Below are 27747 nucleotides of genomic sequence, written 5' to 3'. Positions count from 1 at the left end.
TTGGCATAAACACTAATTAAAACATAAAACCACATCTAACCAGAGGGTAGATGAATTATTTATTACTAAACAAGAACAAAAAGCACAAAAAAATAAAATTGGGTTGCCTCCCAACAAGCGCTATCGTTTAACGCCCCTAGCTAGGCATAAAAACAAGAATAGATCTAGGTATTATCATATTCGGTATGCAATCCATAAGTGACTCTCATAATAGATTCATAAGGCAATTCAATTTTCTTCCTAGGAAAGGGTTCCATGCCTTTCCTTAATGGAAATTGGAATCTAATATTTAATTGGAAGCATTTTGAGACGAGAACCTTGCAGATCCAATGTCGATAGCAAATTTGAAGATGTTAGGATAGGCTTCAGCAAATCAACATTGCTATATTTAAATACGTGAATTTTGACCAAATTTACATTCATAGATAGCAACATTTACAATATTAAAGTTTTATAGTGGGAGCATGAAAATTACTTTTATGATGCGTCTAATGATATAGACTCGGTATTGCGGGTGTCGGTATTTTTTCCTATAATATAAAATTGGTCAAAGTTTACAAAGTTTGACTTCAGACAAATTTTATAAGCATATTAAAAAGGGACGGAAGGAGTATGTCTTTAAATATCCTTATTATTGTATATCTTCAAATACGACTATACGAGTAGTATTTTTTGTGTGTTGTATATGCACGCGAGCGAGACGGTTCCCTATATTTGGCTCTATGTATACGTTTTCGTGTATGTACGTACCCAACCAAAATGACTGCTGCCTGGCCAGCTATGCTCAGGCCAGGTTGTACTGTATTAATCACGCTCGCTGGGTCCGACCGGCCGATCTGGACTGCCAACTGCCACCGAAACGGCCGGCCCACCGTCGCCGTCGTGCTACAGCGAGCCAGCCAGCCCGGCCCCCCTCGCCTCCGGCCATGGACTGCTGCATTAACTCCACTCTCTGAACCGTCGTCTCTCTGCAGCCGCGTCAGTCGGGCAAGAACCAGTGTCGATGATAGTTTTACCCTGTTGAGTGAGTAGCAGTAGCGGTAGGTGGTTTCGTGCTCTTTGCAAGACCAAACTTGCTTTGGTTTCTTTAATTAATGATGAAAATCGGTCCAGCACGGAGGCCCAATCGTGCTTGAAGGGAGGACGCTGAAACACAGGTCCCTCATCGGCGGTGGTACGTGACGGCTTTCCCGCGCGAGCGAAGAAAGAGGACTTGTCGGTGGTCCAGTGCTTGCCGCCGGGAACGGCCAAGAAGTTGCTGGTGAAGATGCCGGGGAAGGCGCGCGGCGGGAAGATGCGGTTGAAGCGGGCGAGGAGGACGGCGCTGCAACAAGTGGAAATCACCACGGCCATGGAAATGTGTACTTTTCTTTCAGACCCACAGCTGATCTTCTAACATGTCGTATTTATCAAAAACAGGAACAGCCCAGATTTAACAACTCATCGAGAAACAGATGCAACAAGTGCAACACCTCACAGCCTGCTGGGATTAAATTCTTCTCGCCCCTTCAAAGCCTTAACACAGGAGGTGATATGTTAGGAAGCTCCTCCAAAGTACCGACAAGTGGCATTTTGCCTTGAAACTCTTGGATTCTGTGTTGAGAATCCCATGAGAAGATGATGGAGCCAGCATTACAGAGCAGAACCTGGTAATAATCGCGGGTGAGTCAGTCTTGGGAGTGAACAAAACTCTGTATATTTGTCAATGCATTAATAGCATAACTTATATCAATACGAGGAAAATGGAAATTGACCTAAACTTGTTTCTACAATCAATTCTACTAGTAATGGGCTACGTAGTTGCATATTTCTACTTTAGGTGAAGAAGATACACATGGGCATGAAGAAATGAATCACATTAATTAGCTTTAGTCAACAAACTCGCAATAAAATTCGCACAAAGCCATTATTATTAGCTTACCAATTGCTAATTCAATTCTTCCAATACTAATATATGCACAAAAGCCGAAACAGTGAACCCTAACCTTGGAGCAGGGATGATCACCTAATCCTTTCAAATAGTCCTTTCCGTGTCAGTTCAACTGTAACATTCCGTATGTGGCTAATCTTCGTTATATCTTCATTGCATTCATCTGAATCCCTCTGTCGCCGAAGTTTCTCAATCAGCTCTTCTGATGTGTCCTCCAGACGTAATTTTTCAAGGGCCCTAAGATATTCGATACCATCTGGAAGAAACTTCAGCTCGGGACAATACATGAACAATAGCACGACGAGGGTTTGCATTGCGCCCTTCTCTATTCTAACTTGGTTGAGCTGTGCCGCGCCCCATATGTGTAGAAACCGAAGTTTTGGAAATGAGCCCGCGTAAAAGTCCAACCTCTTCCCTTCAAAAGCCTTCATTAGCCCAAGAGAGCGTAGACCATGTAACACGCACAAACAGGAAAATGTCTCCTCATCAATATTGGAGAATCCCAGGGTCAAGCAAGTGAGGCTATTAAGATGTGACCAAGAAGAGAGAAGCTTCGGCATCGATGTTTTTTCTAGCTGCCCTGCTAAACCAAGCCAAGACAGGGTTGGAGGTAAATATAGCCCTTCAAACCGCAGCACCTCATTCTCAGCTGCGGCGGCAATTCCGAGATGAACAAGATGGCTCATTTTAGTGATAGCATTGCTCAAGTCAGCAGAGTCTTCACTTCTCACATTGCACACAGTGAATGTTCTTAGCTCTGTCAAAGCTCTAACTTCGCGCAGAAACACTGGAGTGGCTTTGACACACTCGAGAGCACGCAGTCCTGCCAAGTGCTGGATGCCATTAGGCACGTTAACTCCTCCTACCCTGAAAATTTCTAATGCCTCTAATGCACCAGGAACAGTATATGCATACAGGTATCTCAACTTCTGAAGTTTTACAACACTATTCGGCAAATACGTCAGATTAGCGTTGGTAGCATCCAAGACTTCCAAGTTTTGTAACCTCCCCACTGCTTCAGGTAGGCTTTCAATATCGGTATCTCTAAATCCCAAATAACGCAGATTAAACAAGTTGAATACCACATTGGGAAGCATTTTGAGACGAGAACCTTGCAGATCCAATGTCGATAGCAAATTTGAAGATGTTAGGATAGGCTTCAGCAAATCAACATTGCTACATTTAAATACATGGAGCGCACGGAGATGTGTCGCACCAGATCGTCTGAGTTGCTCAAGGTTTTCCCCTTGGACCAATATGCGACGTGCACACTCTACAGAAAATGCCCCGGCAGCAGAGCCATTACAAACTTCACCAAAGCATTCCTCTTTGGCTTTGTTGAGAGCAAGCAGGCGTATGACATCATGCATCCGATAGGATTTCAGTGATCTGGCATGATTGCTCTCCATTACCTGCAGTAGGCTTCGGTTCACGAGCTCAACCAAGTACCCCTCGGCCACTTCCTCCAAGGTTCTGTTCTCTTCCTTTTCCCTGATAAATCCAGCAGCAATCCACTGTCTCATTATCATCTTCCTCTTCAATACATAATCTTCTGGGAATAATGCACAGTGCAAGAAACAATTCTTCAAATCGTATGGAAGGTCGTCCAGGCTGGCCTTTAGAATCATATCAACATCAGGGAGCACGTCTTTTGCCAACTGTGAATCCAAACCCCTGTATACGTTCTCCCATTCGGCAAAAGTTGGGAGTTTGCTGGAGAGTAGGCGGCCAATGCATGCAAGAGCAATAGGCAAACCTTGACACTTTGCAATGAACTTCACTGCCAATTTGTGCAACTCCAGCGGGCACTCTTTCTGGTTATCATTCCAAAAAGCTCCTTGGCAGAATAACAACCAAGAGTGATGTTCTTGTAGTGGTTCCAACTGAATTGCAGACTCCCTAGTTGCCAACAATGACACTTCCTGCTTTCTTGATGTTATGACAAATTGGCCGGTACAATCAGATGTTGGGAAGACATTCCTTATCTCTGTCCACACGCGTGCAGACCAGACATCATCCAGGACCAAGATGTACTTTTTACCTTGAAGATAGTTATGAATGGATTCTGCTAGGCCTCGCATCTCAATGTTGGCGACATCAACTGCGACCCCAAACTCCGTGGCAATCTTCTTCAGCAGGTCTTCAAGACGGTAACTCTGTGATACGGTTACCCATGCAGCAGCGTCGAAATCCACCTTCACGGTGTTGTACACATGAGCAACCAGAGTGGTTTTGCCAACACCAGGCATCCCACACACCGTGGTGACTTTGCTGCTCCTCTGCTCCAGACCACCACCACCGCCGCCTCTGCCAGTCAGCCACCGTATCAACCTTTCCCTATTCTCCTCGATCCCCACAAGGTCATCATCCCTGGTGAAATGCAAAACTTGATTTGTTGATCCGGTCGCACGAACAAATCTGCCGATTGAGTAATCCTTCTTCCTCCGCTTGGCACCCTGCAGCTTGGCTTCGATTTCTTGGAGCTTGGCCGCCAGGCTGCCCCAGGTCTTGATATGCTTGAGCCTCTTCTTCATCTTGGCAGCGAACCCTCCGTGCTTGTCCTCCTCTAGCTTGTAGGTGAACTCGTCGACAACGTCCTCGATCTGGAAGGCGAGGCCCCTGATCTCGCCGACAAAGATGGCGGTTGTCCTGTCGATGTCCTTGAACCGCTCCGCCTCCTGCAGGTAAGCCTGCATGCTCTCCAGCTCTGCCTTGGAGTCACGGATCTTGCCGAAGAGGCCCTTGAGGGCGGAGGCTTCCTTCCATAGCAGTTTTGCGCCAAACGTGAGCGCATCTTTAGCCAGCGCCGCACCAAGCTTGATCACCACCTGCCCTACCACAGCCTCCGCCATGGTGGGTGAGGCCTCTAGCTCAATTTTGGCCCTGAGATCTCCAACAAGATATCAAGCAACAAAATACTACATGAAGTTCAACGCCACCGTACGTAGGAGGCACAGGCCAGGGAGCTGGGGGGGGGGGATTGGCGACGGCAGAAACCCTAGGCGGTCAGGGGCAGATCTCAGAAGACCCGTGCTCGGCGAGGTTACCGTCGCCTGCGCCGCGGGGGGGGGGGGGGGGGGGGGGGGGGGGCGAGGAACAGGTTACCGTCGCCTGCGGTGGCTGGACTCGCCCCTCCGTGGACCTCGACCTCTGTTTTTTTTTAACACAGACATCACAGACGCAAGCGCTCATATACACGCACATACACTCACCCTTATAAAGGCTCACACGCACACCCTATCCCTACGAGCATCTCTGAAAACTGAGCCGGCATTTCATCTTGAAATTTACGAAGTCACCGTAGGCACCTCGTCATCGACGGGAACGTCTCCTTTCACTGAATGCGCATCGCCAGAAATCCTAAAATAAATCCAGGAATAAATGCAAGCACTAGGACTTGAACCCTGGTGGGCTGAGGATACCACAGTCCCTCTAACCATCCAACATTCAACCACTGGTTGGTTCGCTGTGGACCTCGACCTCGAGTTGTACGGCTCCGGCTGGTCCTGGCGGATGGGTCGAACAAGTTATTTTTTCCCTTTCGTTTTTTTCGGCGAAAAGGGTCGAGTAAAAGCATCTATGCCGTATTTTGAGGGGGGTGCTAATCCGGAAGAGAGGCAAATGAACGAGTAACGGGTCGGCCCATCTTAGCTGACTACACTACCAGGTTTTGAAAACTTTGTAGCAGTGAACCATCTTTTATTCGCAGATGACAGTTTGCTGTTTTTCAAGGCAAATGTTAATGGGGCGGAGAATGTGTCAAATCTGCTTCAAACTTACTGTATGGCTTCGGGTCAAAGAATAAATAGAGACATAACATCAATCTTCTTCAGCAAAGAGTGCCCATAAATAGTTCGGGGTGCGGTCAAAGGACATTTTCAAGTTCCTAATGAATCATTGACTGGTAGATACTTGGGTATGCCAACTGATGTTGGGCACTCTAAGAATGAAACTTTCAAGTACCTTAGTGGTCTCATATGGAACAAAGTTAAAAGTTGGATGGATAAGCTTCTATCTGCTGGTGGAAAAGATGTTCTCATAAAACCAGTGGCTCAGCCAATTTCGGTTTATTCGATGGCTTGATTCAAACTCCCTCGAGGTTTATGCAAGAAGAAAAACACCATCATAAGAATTTTTGATGGGGATGTATGTAAGGACAAAGAAATCCTGCGTGGGTCTCATGGGAAGTTATGGCGAGACCGAAAGTACCTAGGTGGTATGGGGTTTAGAGACTTGAAACCTTTTTACCTTGCTTTGCTCGCAAGACAGACTTGGAGATTATAATAGGAGACATCATCTTTGAGTGTGAGAATTCTTAAGGCATCATCCTGAGGGCACTATTCTCACTACGGAACTGGGTTCTCATCCATGTCAGCATATGGAGATCAATTCTTGAGGGAAGAGACATCATGAAGCAAGGAATTATACGGAGAATTGGAAATGTCCAGACAAAGAATATATGGACAGATAACTGGATTCCTAAAGATTCATTGTTGAGGCTAATCCTTCCCCTTATTGACAATCCGCCAGTTAGGGTTTCGGACAGCCATCATGGGCGACCTGGAATGAAGAGTACATTCCGTCTATTTTTTGCAAATAGACGCGGATGAAATCATCAAGACCCCATTTTGCACTAGGAACATAGCTAATTTTTTGACGTGGAACCCGGATAGGAAGGGCTATTTTTCTGTTAGCTTGACTTACAAGTTCTTGATCAAGACGATGAAGCGTGAAAATTGGCTTGAAGGCCACAGCGGCTCATCAAGCAATGGAACAGAGGAAAAAGCTTGGTCATCCCTTTGGAGTAGGTTAAAGTGTTCTTATGGCAACTTGCTCGTCACTCTCTCCCGACGACCGATGTTCTTCATAACAGAAACATGTCACACGTTGATGCTTGTCCTCTTTGCAGCCGGGAGGACTTATGGAGACACGCTATCATAAGTTGCATCATGGCGAGATGCACTTGGGGCGCTCTCTAATGATGATCTAGGATGATGGATAACACAGAGCCTAGTGCAAAGTGCTAGATATTTGAAATGCATGATATCTTGAGTCAGGAAAAGGTCACGAGGATGGCCATAACTTTGTCATCAATTTGGTATGCGAGGCGGAAGGCCATAACTTTATGATCAATTTGGTATGCGAGGCAGAAGGCACTCTATGACTCCATCTATCAAAGTCCACAACAGATTAACTCATTCATCTTTGCCTACTTAACAGATTAATTCGGGAAGGGGGGAGGGGAGTGAACTTTGCAAAGAATAACACTTAATTAGTGATTTTGCAGAGAGACGTACGCCTCACCTCAAGCATCCCCGGAATGGGTCGGTGCAATAGTGTCCCTTCCATTGCTCCGCTTTTGTCATTCATTCCCTTGCCGACTTAATTTATTCTATATTTATTTTTCGTTTCATATTATTTATTTGTGTTTACATTTCGTAATTATTTGAGTGTATATTTCAAAAATTAATCTACTTAATTCTTTTTTAAATGTGCATGTACAGTAAACAAATTGGTCGTGCAAGTTTTGAAAAATGTTTCCAAAATACCCATGACTTTCAAAAACTCTCGATTTAAAAAAATACGATCAATACAACTTTTAAAAATATTCATGAAAATGTCAAAAAAATTGTAAAATAAGTTTGTACCATTCAAAACATTGTCCCTGATATTTAACTTCACAAATTTAAAAATGTGTTTCATGGCATTTCAGAAAATGTTTAAAAATTGAAGAAATTCGTTCACATAGTTTCAGAAAAATGTTCATAACATATTAGAAAACGTTAATGCGTTTAAAAAATATTTTGCAAACACATAAAAATGTTGCATGTTTTAAAACAATATTCAAACATGTGTTTAAGATATTCATTGTGTATTAAAAAATGATCAGGGTGTATTTTGCGAATGTGCAACTTATATTTGAAAAAAATGTTCAAACATGTATCTGAAAAATGTTCAACTTGTACACGGAAAATATTCAAAGTGTATTGAAATGATGTCAACATGTATTTGAGAATTAATGAATAAAAACCAAAAGGAAACTAAACAAAAACAATGAAACCAATAGAGGAAGCACAAAAAATACCAATAAAGATAAACAGAAAAAGAAAAAGAAAAGGCTGAGCTGAAGGTTCTAAATGCAGTCGTTAGCAATTTATTTATTTTATGATTGTCCATACCAATTTGTAGAACATTCAAAAATTATGTATTGTACCGGCCCAATAAAGCGAGCATATAGGCGACATGGTGCTACCTGTCGCAGTAAACTAGATATAACATTGACATTTAGTCATCGACGATCTACCCACGGACTAGGATTTGCCTTGATAGCGAGGCATTTAGTCACCCCAATGTCTCTCTCGTAGCGAGACGTAGGGAAGCCTCGTGTCAAGGGGATGGTGAGATGGGCCGTCCCAGGTGCGCTGTAGGGCACATCCTCATTGTTTTGTTTTCTTCTTTTTTTGTTCTTTTACTTTTGTTTATACTTCCAAATATTGTAAAAAAATATAGCACAAAAAACACTTTAGATCAACATTTGGAAAAATGTTAACCAAACGTTTGAAAAATGTTAAATCTGAATAGAGGAAAAAATTCTCAAGTATATAGAAAACGTATAGGAAAAAGCTAAAAAGTGTGTGAACAAAATGTGATCTCAATTGAAAAAATAATATCACCAATCTGAAAAAACTAAAAGTATTTTAAAAATTATAATAAATTACTTCAAAAAAATTAAATGTGTATAGAAAATATGTTAACCATGTATTCAAAATATGGTAATTTTTTATTTGAAAAATGTTAATTAAGCATTTAAAAATGTTGACCTTGTATAAAAAATGTTGGCCATTTATTAACAAAATGTTAATCTTGTATTTAAAAAGTATTATATGTGTATACAGAAAATGTTGACCTTGTATTAAAAAACAATTATCTTGTATTTTCAAAAATGTTCATCAAAGCAGTTGAAAAGATGTTAAATTTGTATAGAAAAAGTGTTGACCATGTTTTAAAAAAGTATCTAATATTTACATAACATTAAATGTGTATTACAAAGATGTATTAAATTTATACAAAAATGTACAATTTTATGGAAAAAGTAGACATCAAAAAAAATTTCTCTAAAAATGTAATCCTTTTTTCTCGAATACGCATGAGCATGCATATCATATATTAAAGAAGAATTGTCAAAGATGTATTCATCTATTTCAGAAATATCCGTGTATATAAAAAATGTTTTAGATGTATACTATGAAAAATGTTGCATTTTTTGCTGAAAACTAAGAAAGAAACAAACATAAATGAAGAAAGAAAGAAAGAAAAAAGCAAGAAAACAATGAAAACCGAGAAAGAAACAAATAAAATGAAGAAACTAAGAAAACCAATGAAAAAGCAAAGGAAACAAAAAAACCATGAAGAAAAAAACGAAAGGAACAAAAAAGGAAAAACCCAGAAGTAAACCGGACTGAACCATTCAGCAACCAATCCACCGAGCAAGGCGAGCCAACCAGCGAACTTGACCAAACGAAGAAAAAAACCGGCCGGATCAGTAGGTACAGTGCTGGGGCAACAACTTCAGCGAGATGTAGTCGCTACATGTTAGAAGCTAGCAATGAGCATGTGCGAGCTCTCGCACACGGCCCCCAAAGTACTGCCCCCCCCCCCCTAAATTTGTACGAATTCCTGCATATGGCCCTATCAGAACTGCAAGTAATAGAGTTCATCAGTCCATTTTGGCCCTCGTTAGCCTTGTCGCTTGGAGCTCCCATTTTCGGCCTCATGGGCTTGTTGGATTGGCTTCTACTTCCTCCGTCCGAAAATACTTGTCATTGAAATAGATGTATCTAGATGTATTGTAGTTTCAGATACATCCATTTTAATGACAACTATTTTCGGACGGAGAGAGTATTTATAGATCGACATGCTCATTTTCATTTCTACTTCCTCGATCGATCCATCCACTGTGGCTCTCTTTGCAAATCACCGAGCTATGTGAATCTATAATACTTAAATAGTTGATCCCCACTACTTCTAATTCTCTCAACATGCAAGTCATCCACCTCATCAAGTGTGCCACGTCAGCATCCACTAACAATATTTTTCAGCCCATGCAAACAATATTCCATTATCACTAATTCTCTCAACGTGCAAGCATCCCATCTCATAATACACAACCTTTTCAGCCCATGCAAATCATACCAATATGTTTATTTTTGTCACTGGACATATGTAGTAGAACTATTTAATTTATTTACTTCCTAAAGATTGTGAAATGCCCTGATTTACACAAAATGCAAGTATGGAATATTTATATGTTCAAATTAGTAGCTTTTGATTTAGATCTTTTCCTTCATATATAAGTCATTTGTAATTAATCTTTATATTCTCGTGGCAACGCGCGGGGAAATTACCTAGTTGATTGAAATGCACCGTTGCAGCAGACTGCACGCGGGAGGTGAGGCCTGCACAACAATTGCATGACACGACACTGTCCGACACCACAGAAGAAGTGGATCAATCTTTGCGGGAAGAACCGAAGCAATCAACGGCCTAAGGCTCCTTTCTTTTGGTACACATGCCTACTTAATTTAGAAATATAGTATATTTAGCTGATGAATAATTATGTTAGTGCGTGTACATAGTATTGAATAATTATTTTTCCCATTAATTAAGCTTGACAAATACTCCCTCTGTAAACTAATATAAGAGCGTTTAGATTACTACTTTAGTGATCTAAACACTCTTATATTAGTTTACGGAGGGAGTACTATATAAAAACATTATGTTAAACTTTTCATTTTCCTCTTCTGTGTACACGTGCACCCATTATGGCAAGATTTCATTTCAATAACTACTAAACAAATGATCCTTACCGGTAGAGTATGGTTTTAGATTATTGCTTTTGCACTATCTGTACCCTTTTTTGGCATAAATATTTGATGTATACCCAAACCAGCTCGACCCCCTCTCCTCCTGTGCGGGTGGATCCTGGGTGCGCATGGAGGGAACTGTGATCATGCTATGTGCCCATGCTTATGTTATGCGCCACGTCGCCATCTCACGGCTCTTCGTTTCCACGATGCCGCCAAAGCCGTGATCGCGGGTCGGGTCATGTAGCACCCGTCTGTACGCAACCATCTCGTGCGCGGGAACCGCAGCACGCTGGCTAGCCGTGCCTGTGATCAGTCGCCGCGGCCACGCTGTCGTTGTTGCTCGCCGGAGCCGGCGCCGCAGGCTGCGTACGTCACCTCACATGCTCAGCAATCAGCATTCATGCGTTGCCTCAGCGGTGCTATCCTGCAGGTTGCTCAGTATTTGTGCCTTCTACCCTACATCTGCCCAGATCGGCGCAACCCATGCTAGCCCGGTGGTGAGTGGTGACCAACACGGCCAGCATCAATGCCCTTGCTCTTGGCAGCCGGTCGCTGCTGGCTTGCTGCACGGCAGTGCCGGCATGCAGCATAGGCCAGTGTCGTCGGCGTACTGGCTCCGAGGCAGCGTGTTGAACCCGTGCTGCAGCATTTCTCCTATGAGTCTGTTGTCAGAGGTTGAACAACACAACGAAGGAGAGGCCTGAGAACAATTTCGGTACGAGATCCACCACAGCAAATTCGTTTTGCTATAATTTGGTTCAGTTACACCCCTAATCACTCTACCCTGTATGTGCCGATCATGAGCAACTTGATAAAGCTATAATTTCGTCTTTGTTAACAATTGCACTTTTAAATTCTAATATCAGTGGAGTAAATCTAGACATGAATTGCAATCAAGATTAGTCATTGGATGTTCTCTCTTTCTTGGACCTGGATTAAGATTGTGTTATCAGGAAAAGGTAATTAGGTATCTCCCTTGCTCCATAATTTTGCAGTCATTCTATGTCAGATGACATAATAAATGTTGCTGGACATGCCTCTCAACAATACTTGCATACGGCCAAGAGCAGTGGCAAACAGGCCTAATGAAATAGAGCTTCCCTTCGACGGTTTCTGCACAAGCTCTCAAATTGAAGGCGCATAGTGTTGCTCCCATCCTTTTCTGTAACTAACACTACCAATACTTGCATGCTTGATATAAACTACAGTCGATGTAGGTGAGTAGCACTTTAGAATGATTTCATATTATGGCAAGTTAGCAATATCAAGAGCCAGAAAAGTGGATTATTTTATCTATTTGGGTTTTAACGTTATTTATTTATTTTAAAAAATGTAATGCTTCCAATGAACCTGTTATATCCACCTGTGAACATATCCGACTAATTGAACATTCCGTCTTTCATTTTTCCTTTTGCAACATGAATGCCAACTCTAAATGAGGCCACACTAGAATGATATAAACCATGAGTGGTTTTAATGTGTTCGATCATAGTATAAGAGTAGAAATTCTATGGGTCGATTCCAACAAGGTAGCTTAGGTCTAAGAACTCCTAATTGGCGCTTAAGCACCCAAAATCTAAAGTGGCACTAGCCGGATGCCAAGTGGGACCCAGCCTACCAACACGAGCAGCTCGGTTTGCTTGGATCGTCCCAAGCTCAGTTTGACATTTTGAGCGGTCGGCCATTGACTGCTGACCGTTCACCCTCAACCATTGACTTTTGAGAGAAAATCAGGGATTAAAAAAATCATAAAATTTGAAAAAAGTTCATAGATTTGAAAAATTATGATTTTTTCTATTAAATTGAAAGAACTTCAGGGATTTTGAAGAAAAAGTTTTGGAATTTGAAAGAAGTTTGTGGATTTGAAAAACATTCACGAATTGTTTGAGAAAAGTTCACTAATATGAAAAATGTTTGTGGATTTATAAATATGTTCATGAATTGGAAAAACATTCTCGAATTTGACAATTAATCACAAATTTGAAAAATGCTCCTGGTTTTCAAAAAAGTTCATGAGTTCAAAAATAAATCGCGAGTTTGAAAAAGTTTGTGAATTTTGAAAAAAATACAAAACCAGGAAAAAAAACTAGCTAGAATTAACTTCAGATTTGACAATAGTTCTATTTGTTCAACTTCTTTTTTCTTTTCAATGTAAACTCTAATAAATGAGTATATTTTGAAGATGTTATGTGGGAAGAGGTATTTTACAACTGAAAATATCAAGGCAATTTATTAGCAGTGCATCTTTACTGCCTTATTAATACTATACAATTTGATACACATATGATCTACATTGAATCACAACCGATTGAAAAAAATGGCAACTCAGCAACACCTCACACAACATCGCAAATTTCATTAGCAACATGGAAAAAAAAATCACGACTACGCATCAACAGGGTGCGGCGTGCCGCCGCGCTGGTATAGCTAGTTTCAAACTATTGCTTGAAACAATATGTGTCTAAAGTTATATAATTATGCGTCAGTATCACTACTACAAAAACTGGCATTAACGACGGTGCCCCAAAACCGTTGGTCGTTGAACACCCGATTCGAGTTCCCGCACGATCGAATCACTCAACGCAATACCCTTCAACAACCACCAGATTTAATTATATTAGGAGTTTTATAGAAAAAAAATTAGGCCCAATTCCGCACTTCGCACCAGCCCCAGCATTTCTGGGACAACCCTGCATGTAAGTGGCAGGTGGGTGCGACATAAAATGTGGAGCACATATTTAAAAATTGAACATAAAAAAATAATTTTAGAAAATGTTTATAGGGTATCAAACAATGTTGATTTTATATTTAAAAATACTAAACATGTACTAAAAATGTTGTTGATATATATCGAATATGTAAAATATATATGAAGAAATTAGTCATCCAACATGTATCGTAAAATGTTAATATTGTATTTGAAAATTGTTAAACATCTATAAAAAAATTCTAGATGCACACGATAAATATTAATCTTGTACTTGAAAAGTGTTAATCATGTATAAATTTTTTCCTAATGTACAACAAAAATGCCTAAATGTGTATGAAAAATGTCGACATGTGTTGAAGGGAAAAAAAGAAAGAAACCGGTGAAAACCAAAGAAAGAAACAAAGAAACAAAAGAAACCAAAGAAGAAAAAAAAAAGGTGAGCCTTACGGGTTCCCCACAAGGAGTACCACTTGATTAGTTGCTCCCAACATAGCACCACACCGAAAGTCCTACCTCTCACGGGAGCGCCTATATGACGAGCGTTGCATCAAAACATTGACGCTTCACACAGGGCGCCTCCCCTTCAATTCGGACGACCCATTCCATTCTAGCAAATTGGGTGGTGCAGCACTCGATACTCAACAAGTCGGCCTTATTTTCCAAAAAAAATCATTATGTTTTCAACAAAGCAAAAAAATTATTTTTCAACTGTGAAAAATCGAAATTATGAGAACAATTTTTGAAAAACATGAACATATTTTCACTATTTTCATTTGTTTTCAAAATTTGAATACCAGGAAATATTTTGAACATTTTCTCGAATTTCTGAAAATATTTCTGTAATATGAATATTTGTTAACTTTTCAAAAAAATCTTTACAACGCAATTTGATTTCAAATGATCAACGATTTATTAATTCATATTTACTTTTTGGAACGAAAACATTTTTTGAAATTCCTGAATATTTTTAATTGGAAACCTTTTGAAAACAGGAAAAATATATGATTTTCTTAATTAAATCCACACAGGAAATAAAAGGAAAACCGATGTATTAACTAGACCGGAACCTCCTAGATTTTTTTTAGCGAAACCTGCATCTCAAATTGGGTTGGCCTGTTAGTATCATGCCTTTGCATAATGATTGTAAAGTATTCCCTCCGTCCGGAAATACTTGTTCTAGAAATGGATTCTAGGACAAGTATTTCCACACGGAGGGATTACTACAGTAAGCGGTGACTAGTAAATTCCTACCTCTCACAGTAAGCGAGATAAATTACTAGCCTTTGGTCAACGGTGATCTACGCGCGGGTTTTGTCACAGGAGCAGCTAATTAAGGAGCACTCGTTCAGGAGCCTCCTTAAGGGTCACTTGGGGTGGGTGTCGTGCTCTGGGCGCTCTCTCCGGATTTTATTTTTTATTTTAATTTTTTCACCCATGTTTTCGGCTTTTTAGATATATTTTTTCCGGCTTTTCGGTTTTCCACCGGTCTTTTTAGCTTTTCGACAAAAAAATGTGCGAAAAAACACTTTTTTTGTTCTTCCACGAGAGGCACGGTTTTGCTTTCGCAAGAGACACCGTTTTGCTTTCGCGAGAGGCACAATTTTTCTTTCATGAGAGGCACAATTTTGCTTTCGTGAGAGGCACAGTTTTGCTTTCGCGAGAGGCACAGTTTTACTTCCGCAAGAGGCACGGATGTGCTTCTCAGAAACGGGAAGAAAACACGTTTTTTTTCCTTTCGTGAGAGGCACGGATTTGCTTCCAGGAGAGACACGGATTTGCTCATGTGGATGGAACGGCCGTGCCTCTCGAAAACGGAAAAAAAATGTGTTTTCTCTTTTCTGCTTTCACAAGAAGCATGGATCCGTGCCTCTTGGAAACGAAAAAATTGAGTTTTTTCCTTCTATGAGGGGTATGGATTTTCCTCCATGGAAACGGCTTTCGAAAAGGAAAAAAAAAGCTCCCGTTCTGGTTTTTTTGTCTGTTTTCTTGTGAAAAGAAGTTTGTCAAAACCTATCAACATGGGATCTAGTTTTGAACATCACGACGAGAGGAATCCATCGGTAAAAATGGTTCCATATTTGAATACACGGCTTAAGAGATAAAATGTTTTGAATAAACGAATCAACAAAAAAAGGAAACCTCCTGGTTGCGACAAGTGGCGCGTCGTAACCTGGGACATGGAATTGATCTTTGAAAGGAGTATTTCTCGACTAGTGATTTCGTTTCGTCATTTAAGGCACATATTTATTTAATTGTTTTGTCCCTTGATTTTCCTTTTTGATTACTTTTTTTTCCACTCTGTCTCTACTCTTTGAGCGGCATTTATTTTTCACTTCTTTCTTGTGCATGGTCTGCTTCCTTGCTTTCACTCCGGCGAAGCTTAGTGGTGCTCAACTTATCTTTATCTTTACCTAATAATAAAGAAAACTGGGTTTCTGGTCGTTCATTGTCGCTAGCGATTTTGCATAAAAGTCCCTCTGTTTATAAGAAATTAACCCGCAGTCCTGTTTTAAGTGGAAACGAACCGTTTTTGTTTGTATTTTACACAAACCCCCCATCTTTCAGGCTAATTAACCCGTGATCCATGTTAAGTTACTGCGAATTAGTTTTTGCTGTTTTACATAAACCCCCCTGATATATGAGTTAATCACCCTGCAGTGTATTAAAAATAAATATCTTTCTTTAAATAACCATATCTTTTAAACCGCAAGTCCAATTTTAACATTTTATATATGAAAATTGATTATAAAAATATGTATAATATTAATATGACGTTATTTTAGACGTCAACCATTTTACATTCTGTTTTGGAAAATATTTAAATATTTTAAAAAATATGCATATCTTTTAAACTGTAACTCTGATTTTAACATGTTATATATAAAAATTGATTAGAAAAATGTGTAGAATATGAATATGACGTTATTTTTAAAAGTCAAACATTTTTATATTCTGTTTAGGAACAGATTTAAATATTTTAGAAAATATTCATATATTTTAAACCCTAACTTTAATTTTAACATGTTATATATGAAAAATGATTAGAAAAATGTGTACAATCTGAATATGATGTTGTTTGACATGTAGTATTTTTTTCCGTTGCAACGCACGGACTCTTTTGCTAGTAAGAGAACAATGGCACGAAAAGGGGGGGAAAGAAAACAAACAACAGAATGCCACTCGAACAATTGTCCAAATTAAGCTGCGAGCTGGCAATGGATGAACTCGTTTACGAACCGAGCAAAGCACCAAGGGGACAGAGAATATTATTTAACTGTTACTTCAAACAGGACTTCAGTGCACACTCCCTCCATAAGTTTATAGATCACTAAAGCATCAGTAACACTGATGCTCATACACGTATATCCATTACGAAAAATAGACAATAGCACTATGTATAGTTGCATGCATGCAACTCTAACCAAGATGGCCTTACCTTTACGTGCTTACAAGCAAGCAAAGGGCAGCGAGCCAGCAGTTCTTCTCCCTACTTGACGAGTATGCGGACTCCACCGATGCCCGCCATGAACGCCAGCGGCAGGAGCGAAGCGCACAGGACGCAGCGGGGCGCGATACAACGATGCTGATGCTGGGCCTGCCAAGGGCTATCATCCGCGCCGGCCGATAGCCAGACAACGGCGGCGCAGGCCTCAGCTAGGCCGACGGCACCGGCTGAGGCGACGGAGACATAGTAGGCGCAGCTGTGGCCGACGAAGATGCCGGCCGGCGCCTTGTACATGGCCGAGGCAGCCGACATGCAGGCGGTGGCGAGGCCTACGGTGAATACCATGCACTCCACCCACCGGCGGCCCTTCGTTGCAGCCGCCGCGAGTGAGCCGGCCTCGACGTTCAAGCTGAGCGCCCCGTCAGCCATCTCTCCGGACAAACTGCGGGGTATGTAGTTAGTATGGGTTTAGATTAAGCTACGCGGAGGAGAGGAGAGACGTAGGAGAAGGAGGTGCTGCTGTTGCGCTGGTTGCCATATTTTACCACATGGAGTTGTGCCTCTCACCGCTTTCTCCGTCATGGATGTTGACACAGGGTCAAACCAGCACACGCGGAGGTCAAACCAGCACAGGCGGAGGTCAAACCAGTATAGGCGGAGGACCCGGCAGGGCAAGGTCGGAGGCGCCCAAGGGAAAAAGGGGTTGTGCAACACTTTTATTGCGCTAGGTGCCATATTTTGCGACATGGAGTTGTGCTTCTCGTCATGGATGTTGACACAGGGTCAAAAGGACGCAGGAGGAGATGGATGCGATGCTGCTCCTTTCCCATTAGAAAGGGCGGGAGGATGACATCTTTTCAGGGACTGGGCTACCGCGCACTGGACCCAGCCTTTCTCGTCCTTGTTGCACTGAACATCGATCCTCCCATCCAGAGGTTCGCTGTCGACCGATCTTTTTGGCAGCATTCCACCATTTTTACCTTCCCGGCCTTATCAGACCGAAATTACGTGGTTGGTTCACTAGGTCAGGCGTGTGCGAGCGTGCCATCCGAAAGCACCCCACATGAATAGTTGCTGTTTTTCTTTTGCAGGGCAGAATGAATAGATACTGTTAAACAACTTACAAAATCCTAAGCAGAGTTCTCGATCTATGTGCGTGAGTTCGGCTGTATTGCAATAAACAATCAAATTAATTTGAAAATTTTGAAACAAAAGCCTGGACGTGCAACCATCTTCGTTGAGAAGTGTTATAACCTTAGTTTATATATGTAAGATATGAAAGTGAAAAAAATATTCTTTTGAAAAGCACAATACAGAGGCAGACGCACACAACACACATGCACACTCATCCTACCTCTATGAGCACTTTCAAGTGCCTGAGCTGCCAGATCTTGAGATCGATGAATTCGTCACAGACATCTCGTAGTCGATAGGCACATCATACTGGTAAAAAGAATATCACTGAAAAGTCCAAAATAAATCTAGAAAATATGTGAGCACTCGTGCCAAGTTTGGAACTTGAACCCAGGTCGAGTGGTTCCACAACAAGGAAGCAAATCATCTAAGTTATGCTTCCTTCGCATATTGATAAGATTTTAACGTTGTCAATTCAACCACACATAAAACAATTACTTGATCAAGGAAATTTATTAGTAGAATTGATCTAGTAATTAATCCACCTCTTCTATATGGGAGAATCAGTGTTCAAATTAAATAACCAAACTCCCATCAATCAAACCCATCGCATGGTTTGATTGATAGAAAACTTTTCCAGTTTTCTAGGGAAAAATGATAGAACTTATTAGTGAAGAAAATCCAACGGGGACACCCAGAGGCCTGGCCCATCTATTTTCCCTTTTTGAGAAAAATGGCCCGTCTAGTGTGTGCGCATTTTCCTTTTTGAGCCGGTGATGCAAGTTTGTTCGGTTGGGCTGCAAGGTAAGTAGTGACAGCGGCCCATCAATCCCCGCAACGACTATTTATCGCCTTAAGCGGGACGTTTTCCATGGTCTCATTGAAGAGGTCTGCTAATTGGACACTCCAAGAATAAGAAGGACCATGCCAAACATTTGAGATTGGTGCTCGACTAGCTCAGAGAGTATCAATTCTATGCGAAGTTTTCCAAATGTGAGTTCTGGCTTGATGAAGTTCTTTACCTTGGTCACATCATCTCCGCCAAGGGCATTGCGGTTAATCCGGAGAAGGTCTCTGCAGTTGTGAATTGGGAACCTCCTCAGAATGTCAAGCAGCTTCGCAGTTTCCTTGGACTTGCAAGCTATTGCCGAAGATTCGTTGAGAATTTCTCTAAGATCGCAAAACCTCTTTCCAACCTACTCCAGAAGCATGTCAAGTATATCTGGATTCCCTAAGTCCAAGCGTGGGAGTTCGATGAGGATCTTGGCCGTTACTACGTGTCTTTTCCTGATGATCAGTAGTGGTGCCCAGTTGGGACGATCGGGGATCTAGCATTTGGGGTTATCTTCTTTTAATTTGGATTTGGCCGTAGTCGGACTATGTGTGTACTCTGAATGATGTATGATTTATTTGAGTACTTGTGTTAAGTGGCGATTTTAAGCCAACTTTTTATCCCGGTCTTGTTCATTACATGGGATTGTGTGAAGATGACCCTTCTTGCGAAACAACCACTATGCGGTTATGCCTCTTAGTCGTGCCTCGACACGTGGGAGATATAGCCGCATCGTGGGCGTTACAAGTTGGTATGAAGGTGCCCATGGGATTCGGACCTTGCTCTCCCGTTTCACATGAAGTGCGGGTAGGCAATGTTCTAGGCTCGTGTCTGTGATGGATTAGTAGGGGGATTGTTATTAACGTGAAACAAGCCGCAAAATTTTCGTAGTTTATTCTCCGTTTTATTTCAAGTTTTTTTCTCTGTTTTTCTCTCTTTTCATTGGTTCTTTCCTTTCTTTCTTTCTTTCTTGTCTTTCTTTAGTTTTATTTTTTCTTCTCCATTTATCGTTTGTTTTTTTTCTTTTCCATTTTCTGTTTTTTCCTATTTTTTTCGTTTTTACTATACATTTTCGTATATGGCAAAATAAATAAATAATAAGTGACCAACATTTTTTTATACACGTTCAACATTGTTCGAACGCTTATTCAACATTTTGCAAATACTTATTCAAGATTTCAATACTTATTCAGCATTTTTCAAATACTTATTCAATATTTTTAAAATACTTGTTTAACATTTTTTACTACTTATTCAACTTGTTTCAAATACTTGTTGTATATTTTGAATACTTATGCAACATTTTCAAATACTTGTTCAGCATTTTGCATATACTCGTTCAGCATTTTTTAGTAATTATTCAACATTTTCAAATACTTGTTCAATATTATAAAAATATTTTTTTAACATTTTTTACTACTTATTCAACTTGTTTCAAATACTTGTTGTATATTTTTAATACTTATGCAACATTGTCAAATATTGTTCAACATTTTCAATATACTATTTCAACATTTTTTAGTAATTATTCAACATTTTCAAATACTTTTTAACATTTCTAATACTTATTCAACATTTTTTAATACTTGTTCAACGTTTTCCAGATTCTTGTTCAACACTTTTTAATACATGTTCAACATTTTTTAATATTTGTTCAAAAAATTTCATATGTGTTTTTGAAAAGTTTTTTTAAAGATATACGTATATATGTAGAATATTTTAAAGTGTAAAGAAAATAAAAAAACAGAAAAACAAGTTGTGGCCACGCTCGCGGTGGGCCTGCCCATATTGCTCGCCCCCTTAAGCGAGTTGGGAGTTACACTTGCTGAAGGCGAGGAATAGGGGTGCCCATCCATCCCTTCCTCCCTCCCAAGCCCCAACTCAAACCCTCCACGAATTCTAAAAACCGTGTTTCTCTCCAAAATATAAAAAACAGTTTTTTTGTTTTGTGAATAGAAGCTCTTAGAGAACATGAAGAAGAGAGAAACTAGCTCGGAACCCATTTATGTTTGATTTTTCTAAATTATTTAAGATAAAATCTAAAATTTAAGTAATTTTGGTGGGTGTATATCACGACCATGTTGTTTGTGCATGTGGCATATCATGAATACAAGTCCACTAACACCGACCTATATCCCTGCTTTAGTTTACAGAATGCACGTTTACAACTCTCGGAGAAAACAAAAGGAAATCCATTCGCACACATTAATATAATACAAATCACTATTCATAGTGCACCTTTTTAGTTTTTCCAAATTCATGTTGTGTGATCAGCTTTTCAATGTTGATATAAATCTTTGTATACACTTTATAGGTTTTGCTAATCCTAACGCAATTGTAATTCATATTTTGGGTCAGTCAATTTCTCCCATGTGCAGCCCTGATGCCAAGACAGGGACCTTGCATCAGGCAGCGCCGAGGCGCGGGGTTGCTGGTGTAGCCGAGCCTGGAGACGAACCAGAGACTTGAAAGGTGCAGGTGGGGGGGGGGTTCCGTATTGAGCCCCGACCAGATTAGACGGAACTCGAGCTGGAGAAGGCGACAACACGCTCGCGAGGTTCAGACATGACCTCTCCAAGGACGGCGGAGGCATGTGTGGCTGCGGCCAGGGCGGGGACAGGAGGCGCTTGGGTTGTGATCGAAGATGGACAGGGGAAGGTTAAAGGTCAATGATGGCTAGGACCTTCGGATTTCAATCGTGTGGCCCGGAAAATCGACTAACTACAAACTTGTTTTCTGATACCTGACAAATAGGTGGCCCCAAATTCTGTTTGTTTCCCTGTCCTGTAAAATGTCTTAAAATCACTTTAGCTACATTTCAGTCAGCTGAAATTTTACTTTTGGGTCAGTCAATTTTGTGGCTATTGGATTCTCTCTGAGATTGGTGTTGTGTTTTTTTTCTGACCCGTGTTGTTTGTTGTGTGGGCTTGTTTCTTTTTTTGACTGATCCCTTATTTGGGTCAGTCGATTTCCTTAAGGGTCGAAGCCCATTAACTGTGCGCTACAGCCCTCCTCTCTCTCTCCCTTCGTTTCTTTGATATTTTTTTTTGTTTTTATGCGGTTTTGCTTTTGTTTTTCAGTTCCTCTTTGTTAGTTGGTTTTATTTTTATTTTCTGGATATTTTTTGAATGTTAAGCCAGTGTAATCTAAAGACATAAATAATTTGCAATATGTGCAATAATTACACTACTTGCGTACTAAAAACTGTAATTTAAGAGCGAAGTTGTGTGCAAGTTTTGCAAACTTTTATTGTTATTTTTTAGTGGGTAGCAATAATGCTACTAATTCATTTATTATTATTTTCCTCTTAAAGGGTAATACAAATGACACCAATTTATTGTTCCTTAAAAAACCTTATTATTTTGATTTTTTTAGTTTCTATTTTATTTTTTCTTCTTAAAGGTTAATACCAATGTTATTAATTCATTCTTTCTTAGAAAACATCATTATTTTGATTGTTTTCTAGTCTTTATTTCATTTTTATGAAAGAGTAATATATAAGCCACTACTTCATTGTTTATTGAAAATTCTGGTTTTCCTTTAGTATTATTTTATTTCCTTTATTCTTTAATGATAGTACCAATGCTGCAAATTCATTTTTTCTCAGAAAACTTCCTTTTTGTAAAAAATAAACTATTATATTCTTATTCCTGCATATTATAAAATGTGCAACTTCTGTGCAAATTGTTTGCAAAAAATTTCATTATTTGTTTTATTATTTTCTGTTTCTTTCTTCTTAACGGGAACCAATGACACTAATTCATTGTTTCTTAGAAAATTTCACTATTTTAATTTTGTTTAAGTTTTTATTTCATTTTCTTTAGTCTTTAAATGTAATATCAATACCTCTAATTCATTACTATTTAGGATTTTTTCTGTGAAATTTCACTATTTGTGCTTATTCTTCCATATTATATAAAAGTGCATTTTCTATTCAAACCACTTGTAAAATTTTCCATTTTTTACTTTTCTTTTTTCTTAATCGGTAATACCGATACCACTAATTCACTTTTTTAACTGGAGAAGTATAGACACCATGGATGAAATACCAATGCCAATAATTCATTTTTCTTTAGATTTGTTTTGCGAACAAATTCACTATTATGCGTTTATTCTTGCATATTATAACGAAGCGCAATTTATGTGCAAATTTTTTCATTATTTTTTTATATCATTTTCTTTTCTATATAAGGGTATTTTTGCTTCATTTTTTATTTTATTTTTCTGTTTCTATGGGTTTTTATTTTTTCCCTTTTTCCTTCTTTTATTGGTTATTTTTTGTGGGTTTTTGGCTGAGTGTAATTATATACAAACAAATACTATATAATATGTGTCAAAATTTCATGATTATATGATTATTTTTGCATAATTACGATAAAGTGCAATTTCGTGCAAAGTTGTGCGCAAGTTTTTTTAGTTATCTTTCTTCTTAAAGGAAATACAACATTTCGGTTACACTCTGTGGGAATTATAGTAGAATGCAAAAATGCGCTATTTCATGCTTATTCTTTGCATATTTCTAAAAGTGTAATATCAGTGCAAATTGTGTGCAAGTTTGAAAGTTTTTTTCTTTTTATCTTCTTTCTTCTTAAAGGGTTTCATTATTTTTTAGTAAATTTCATTATTTTGATTTTGTTTTATTTTTTTGTTAATGTAATACCTTTAATCATAATAAAATGCCACTATTTCATACGTTCTTAGGAAATTTTAATAGTTTGTGTTTATATTTTGTTTTTTCTTAAATGGTAATACCAGTAAACATATTTTTGTGAAATTTGACTATTATATGGTTATTCTTTAATATTCTAAAAATGCAGATTTTGTGTAAAATGTGTGAAAATCTTACATTTATTTACTTCTCTTGTTTTCATTTTCTTTCTTCTTAAAGAGTAATACCAATCCCACTAATTCATTCCTTCTTCGAAAACGTAACTTTTTTTGTTTGTGTGTGTTTAAGTAAATGCAAGTGCTAAATAATATGTGTGTAAATTATATTAGAATGCGAAAATTGCAAAATTATATTCTTATTTTTGCATATTTCAAAAAGTGCAAAGGTGTGTGCAAGTTTTGAAAGGTTCTTATTTTTCATTTGCTTTCTTCTTAAAGGGTTTCGTTCTTTATTAGAAAACTTCATTATTTTAATTTTGTTTTATTGTCTTTCTTTCTTTTGAAAGGGTAATATCAGTGCAATGATTTCATTCTTCCATAGAGAACTTCATTTTGTTTTTAGTTTTTATTTCATGAAGTTGTGAAAGATGGATATTTCTAATGTAAGGGCAATACAAATATTTCTTTTGTAAGAGTAATGCCGATGTCACTAATCCATTATCTTTTAGAAAATATTTTTTTTGCTTAAATCCCAACATTATATACTTATTTTTGCATAGTACTAATGCATTTTTGATATTTTTGCATAGTACTAATGCATTTTTGCATAGTACTAATGCATAGTACTAGTGCATATATGTATTGTATGCATGTATAAAAATATATATGTGTGTGTGAGATTGCACATATAATCACAAAACATTGCATTCAAATATGTATTACTCTTCAGAACACAGCATGCACGATCTTCATCTATCATCGATGAGCCCGGACGCTCTCTTATACACCTATAATATACGTACACAGTACTTACCTAGTACATGCATGGCCGGAATACGTTCGTAGGTTGCACCCGCGTCTCTAACCGGTCAATCGAAACGATTCAGGGTCAATCGACTGACCCAAAACTTATTTCAATCGATTGACCCGTAGCCAGTCCCTCTTAAAATACACTCAACCAATCATCCGAGTTATCAAACTCCGCTGGGCAAAATATCTTAAAATACACTCAACCAATCATCAAGATCACAATGTGTCTTCTGTATGTGGATGCCTCTTGTAGAAATTTTGAGCCGTTCTCCACAGCCGCACACGACAGCGGAACCGCGTTTCCTCCAAGCCCCCAGGCCCCAACTCCGGAGGGAATCAAAGATGTCAAGAAGGTATGGAGAGCCGCGTCAGCCATCAAGAAGTAGCTAGCCATGAATCAAGAATATTTTAGGTCAAACCCTGAATCAAGAATAATCAAACCTGGATGGGTCCTTTTCAAGTGACACTCACTCGCGGTTTAGAGAGCTAAATCACCCCTTCGCTTCTTAAAGAGCCGGAGATAGTATTGCCTGAATCAAGGTATGGAGCTTGGTTATCCGCCATGTTGCCTGTTGTCAAAGAGGAGATGTATTAACTAACATAAAACGAAGAGAAGATGCATTATAACTAATATAAATCGAGGAGGAGATGTAATTAACTAATATAAATCGATCGGCAGGCGGCGACAGCGAGAGGCTTGTTTGGGTGGGATCTACGTGTACCCTGTACCCTCTATCATTTTTTCTCTCTCTCTATATATATAGAGCTAGCGCAACAAGAGCAGATCCATGTCTCCACCTCCTACTTCGCTTCTCCCCACACACGCATCCATACCAACTACATACAGCTCGCTCGGGGATGGGTGAGGCAGCGCTCAGCTTTGACGTCGAGGCTGGCGAGCTCGCGGTGGCATCAAGGAAGAGCCGCCGGTCGGTGGAATGCATGGTGTGCGCCGTCGGCCTCCTCACCGCCTGCATGTCGGCCGCCTCCGCCATCTACAAGGCCCCGGCCGGCATCTTCGTCGGCCACGGGTGGGCCTACTACGTGTCCGTGGTCGCCGCCGGCGTTTTCGGCCTGGCCGAGGCCTGCGCCGCGGTCGTCTGGTTATCGGCCGGCGCAGATGGACCGGGGCAGGGGCAGCAGCAGCGCTTCACACGCCGCTGCGTCCTGTGCGCTTCGCTCCTGCCGCTGGCGTTCATGGCGGGCATCGGTGGAGTCCGCATACTCGTCAAGTAGGAAGAAGGATTGTATATATTGCTCCCCGGCGTTGTCATTCATGGTTCTTTTGCCCCCTTGCCTACGTGCGCTTTAGTTTACAGTTGCATGCAGGTATGCACCCTTTACGTACTTACGTGAACCTATAGATTATGGCGATGCTGTGCATGATTGATACAATACGTGTGTATGTATGTGCTATTGTAACAGTTTGTATGTATTTGTACGTGTGTATGTATGTGTTTTTGTAACAGTTTGTATCTGTTTGTTCGTACATGCCAAGCTTCGTGTGTGTTACTCCATAATATGGTGCCATGCTCGGTCTATAAGTTCATCCGTTGCCAGCTTCCAGCGGAATCTGCACAATTGTCGTATTAGTAATATGTAATATCTAGTTTTCTTTCTGTGCAATTTGTTACATTCGTCGAGACCAGCACTCTTTCTTTTTTCTTGCGTCACTTTCAAACTCGGCACGGTGCAACCTCGTCAACTTCCGATGATGTCCCCCACCCACCATCCCACCCCACCCTCCTCTCTCTCTCTCTCTCTCTCTCTCTCTCTCTCTCTCTCTCTCTCTCTCTCTCTCTCTCTCTCTCTCTCTCTCTCTTCTTTGCAAATCCGTGAATATTTATATTAATCAAGTGCACTTTTATACAAAATGAGTGAAAACATTCTCAGATGAATGAAGATTTGTAAAAAAATAACTACAAAAAATAATTTCTAAAACACATTAAATTATATAAATATTTTCCAAAATACATGAACACTTATTAATACGTAAACATAACTTTTTGCACTTACCATGCAAAATAAAACTTTTTAGACAAAAACAAGTCGGTTTCTATATTTTTACTATTAATTATATACCTTTTTTTGAAAATGTTAAATTCTATATACCTACTAATAAAGAATGGGGCGTTCCTACCCGTCCGCATCATATGTTTTATAAAAAAGGCCCTGAATTTTTTCTTTAACTAACTCGCAGACCAACATTAAGTGCCCTTACTCTATTGGGCTTCGGCCCAACTTCAGGAATCCTCTATCCCACGCGCATAGGCGCTGGTTAGTATTCAACGTTCAGCTGCGGTAGGCCCAGTTTGCTCCCTTTTCAGCCCGTTAGATCCCTTGCTTTTATTATTTACAGGGAATATGTTAAACATGATTATGCTATAACTTTACAACTGTAACTCGGTTTAAAATAATTTGTATATGTAACTTGATCAGAAAAATGCATAGTTTCCAACTGTGCTATTATTTGGTTCTGTTAACCAATTTAAAATTATGTTCAGAGTATAAAGTTAATTAACCTTTTTTTTGCGGGGTATAAACTTAATTAACCTAATTAATTTCTATGGTGTATTTTGAGAAATGCTACCACACAATATAACTTTTATATAATCTTTATATATGTGAAATATATTACAAGGGCTCATATGGATTGAAGGAGTATGAATGATCGAGCATATAGGAGTAATAAAGAAAGGAGGGAATAAATGACGTGATCAGTAGGGATAAAAAAAAGAACAGGAGATTCAAAAAATATGAAGGAGAGAATAACACAAAGGAATTGGTATTAATACCAAGGGCGGGGCGTGCATGCATTGCAATAATAAAAAGGAAGTAATACCAAGGGACATGGGAGGGGCACACATATATGTGTTGTTGCACAGTGTGTGACCGTTATGTGCAACAGAAATAAGAGCTTCGAGTTGTATGCAAGGAACCGGGGTCATTTCGCTCGGACATAGACTAATTTTTTTATTAATCTTCAAGCGTATGCAGAGATGGGCTAAAACACATTCAATAGAATTCTTTTATTGAAATCAGAATCATCGTACAAGAACTGTACCAAAAATATTGTATGTGGAACATGCTTCTTAACGTATTACTGATATTAATTTCTACTAGACCTCAGTGTGCGCCTTGCCGTGGCCGGACACAATTCAGATGTTGTTGGATCGTGCCGACGGATATTTC

General features: G+C 39.7%; 2 protein-coding genes across 4 annotated transcripts in view; one reads left to right on the top strand and one right to left on the bottom strand.

The window, feature by feature from the left end:
* Nucleotides 1-27747, top strand: part of LOC109774312 (large ribosomal subunit protein uL1) — a 259374-nt gene that overhangs the window by 152571 nt on the left and 79056 nt on the right. The window lies entirely within an intron of this gene.
* Nucleotides 1326-4977, bottom strand: LOC109774350 (disease resistance protein RPM1-like). 3 transcript variants are annotated; one of them, XM_020333068.4, is made up of 2 exons: nucleotides 1986-4977; nucleotides 1326-1646 (listed from the first exon to the last, which is right to left on the bottom strand). In XM_020333068.4, the coding sequence occupies exon 1, from the start codon at nucleotides 4780-4782 to the stop codon at nucleotides 2002-2004; it is 2781 nt and encodes a 926-aa protein (XP_020188657.1). In that variant the 5' UTR covers nucleotides 4783-4977; the 3' UTR covers nucleotides 1326-1646; nucleotides 1986-2001. The 3 variants fall into 3 exon arrangements, 2 of the variants coding, with proteins under 2 accessions (XP_020188657.1, XP_040242326.1); XM_040386392.3 differs by having other exon boundaries at nucleotides 2006-4977; XR_012181160.1 differs by having other exon boundaries at nucleotides 1552-1646; nucleotides 1922-4977.

Source organism: Aegilops tauschii, chromosome 4 (genome assembly GCF_002575655.3).
Source record: "Aegilops tauschii subsp. strangulata cultivar AL8/78 chromosome 4, Aet v6.0, whole genome shotgun sequence".
In the NCBI taxonomy this organism is placed as follows: domain Eukaryota; kingdom Viridiplantae; phylum Streptophyta; class Magnoliopsida; order Poales; family Poaceae; genus Aegilops; species Aegilops tauschii.
Note: the sequence above shows the minus strand (reverse complement) of the source record. Positions and strands in the feature narration are given on the sequence as shown.

Coding starts and splice junctions, on each gene's coding strand:
- LOC109774350 (XM_040386392.3), bottom strand. CDS start 4,782: ATGGCGGAGGCTGTGGTAGGGCAGGTGGTGATCAAGCTTGGTGCGGCG. Junction 1,647..2,005: donor GGACTATTTGAAAGGATTAG/GTGATCATCCCT, acceptor GATTATTACCAG/GTTCTGCTCTGTAATGCTGG.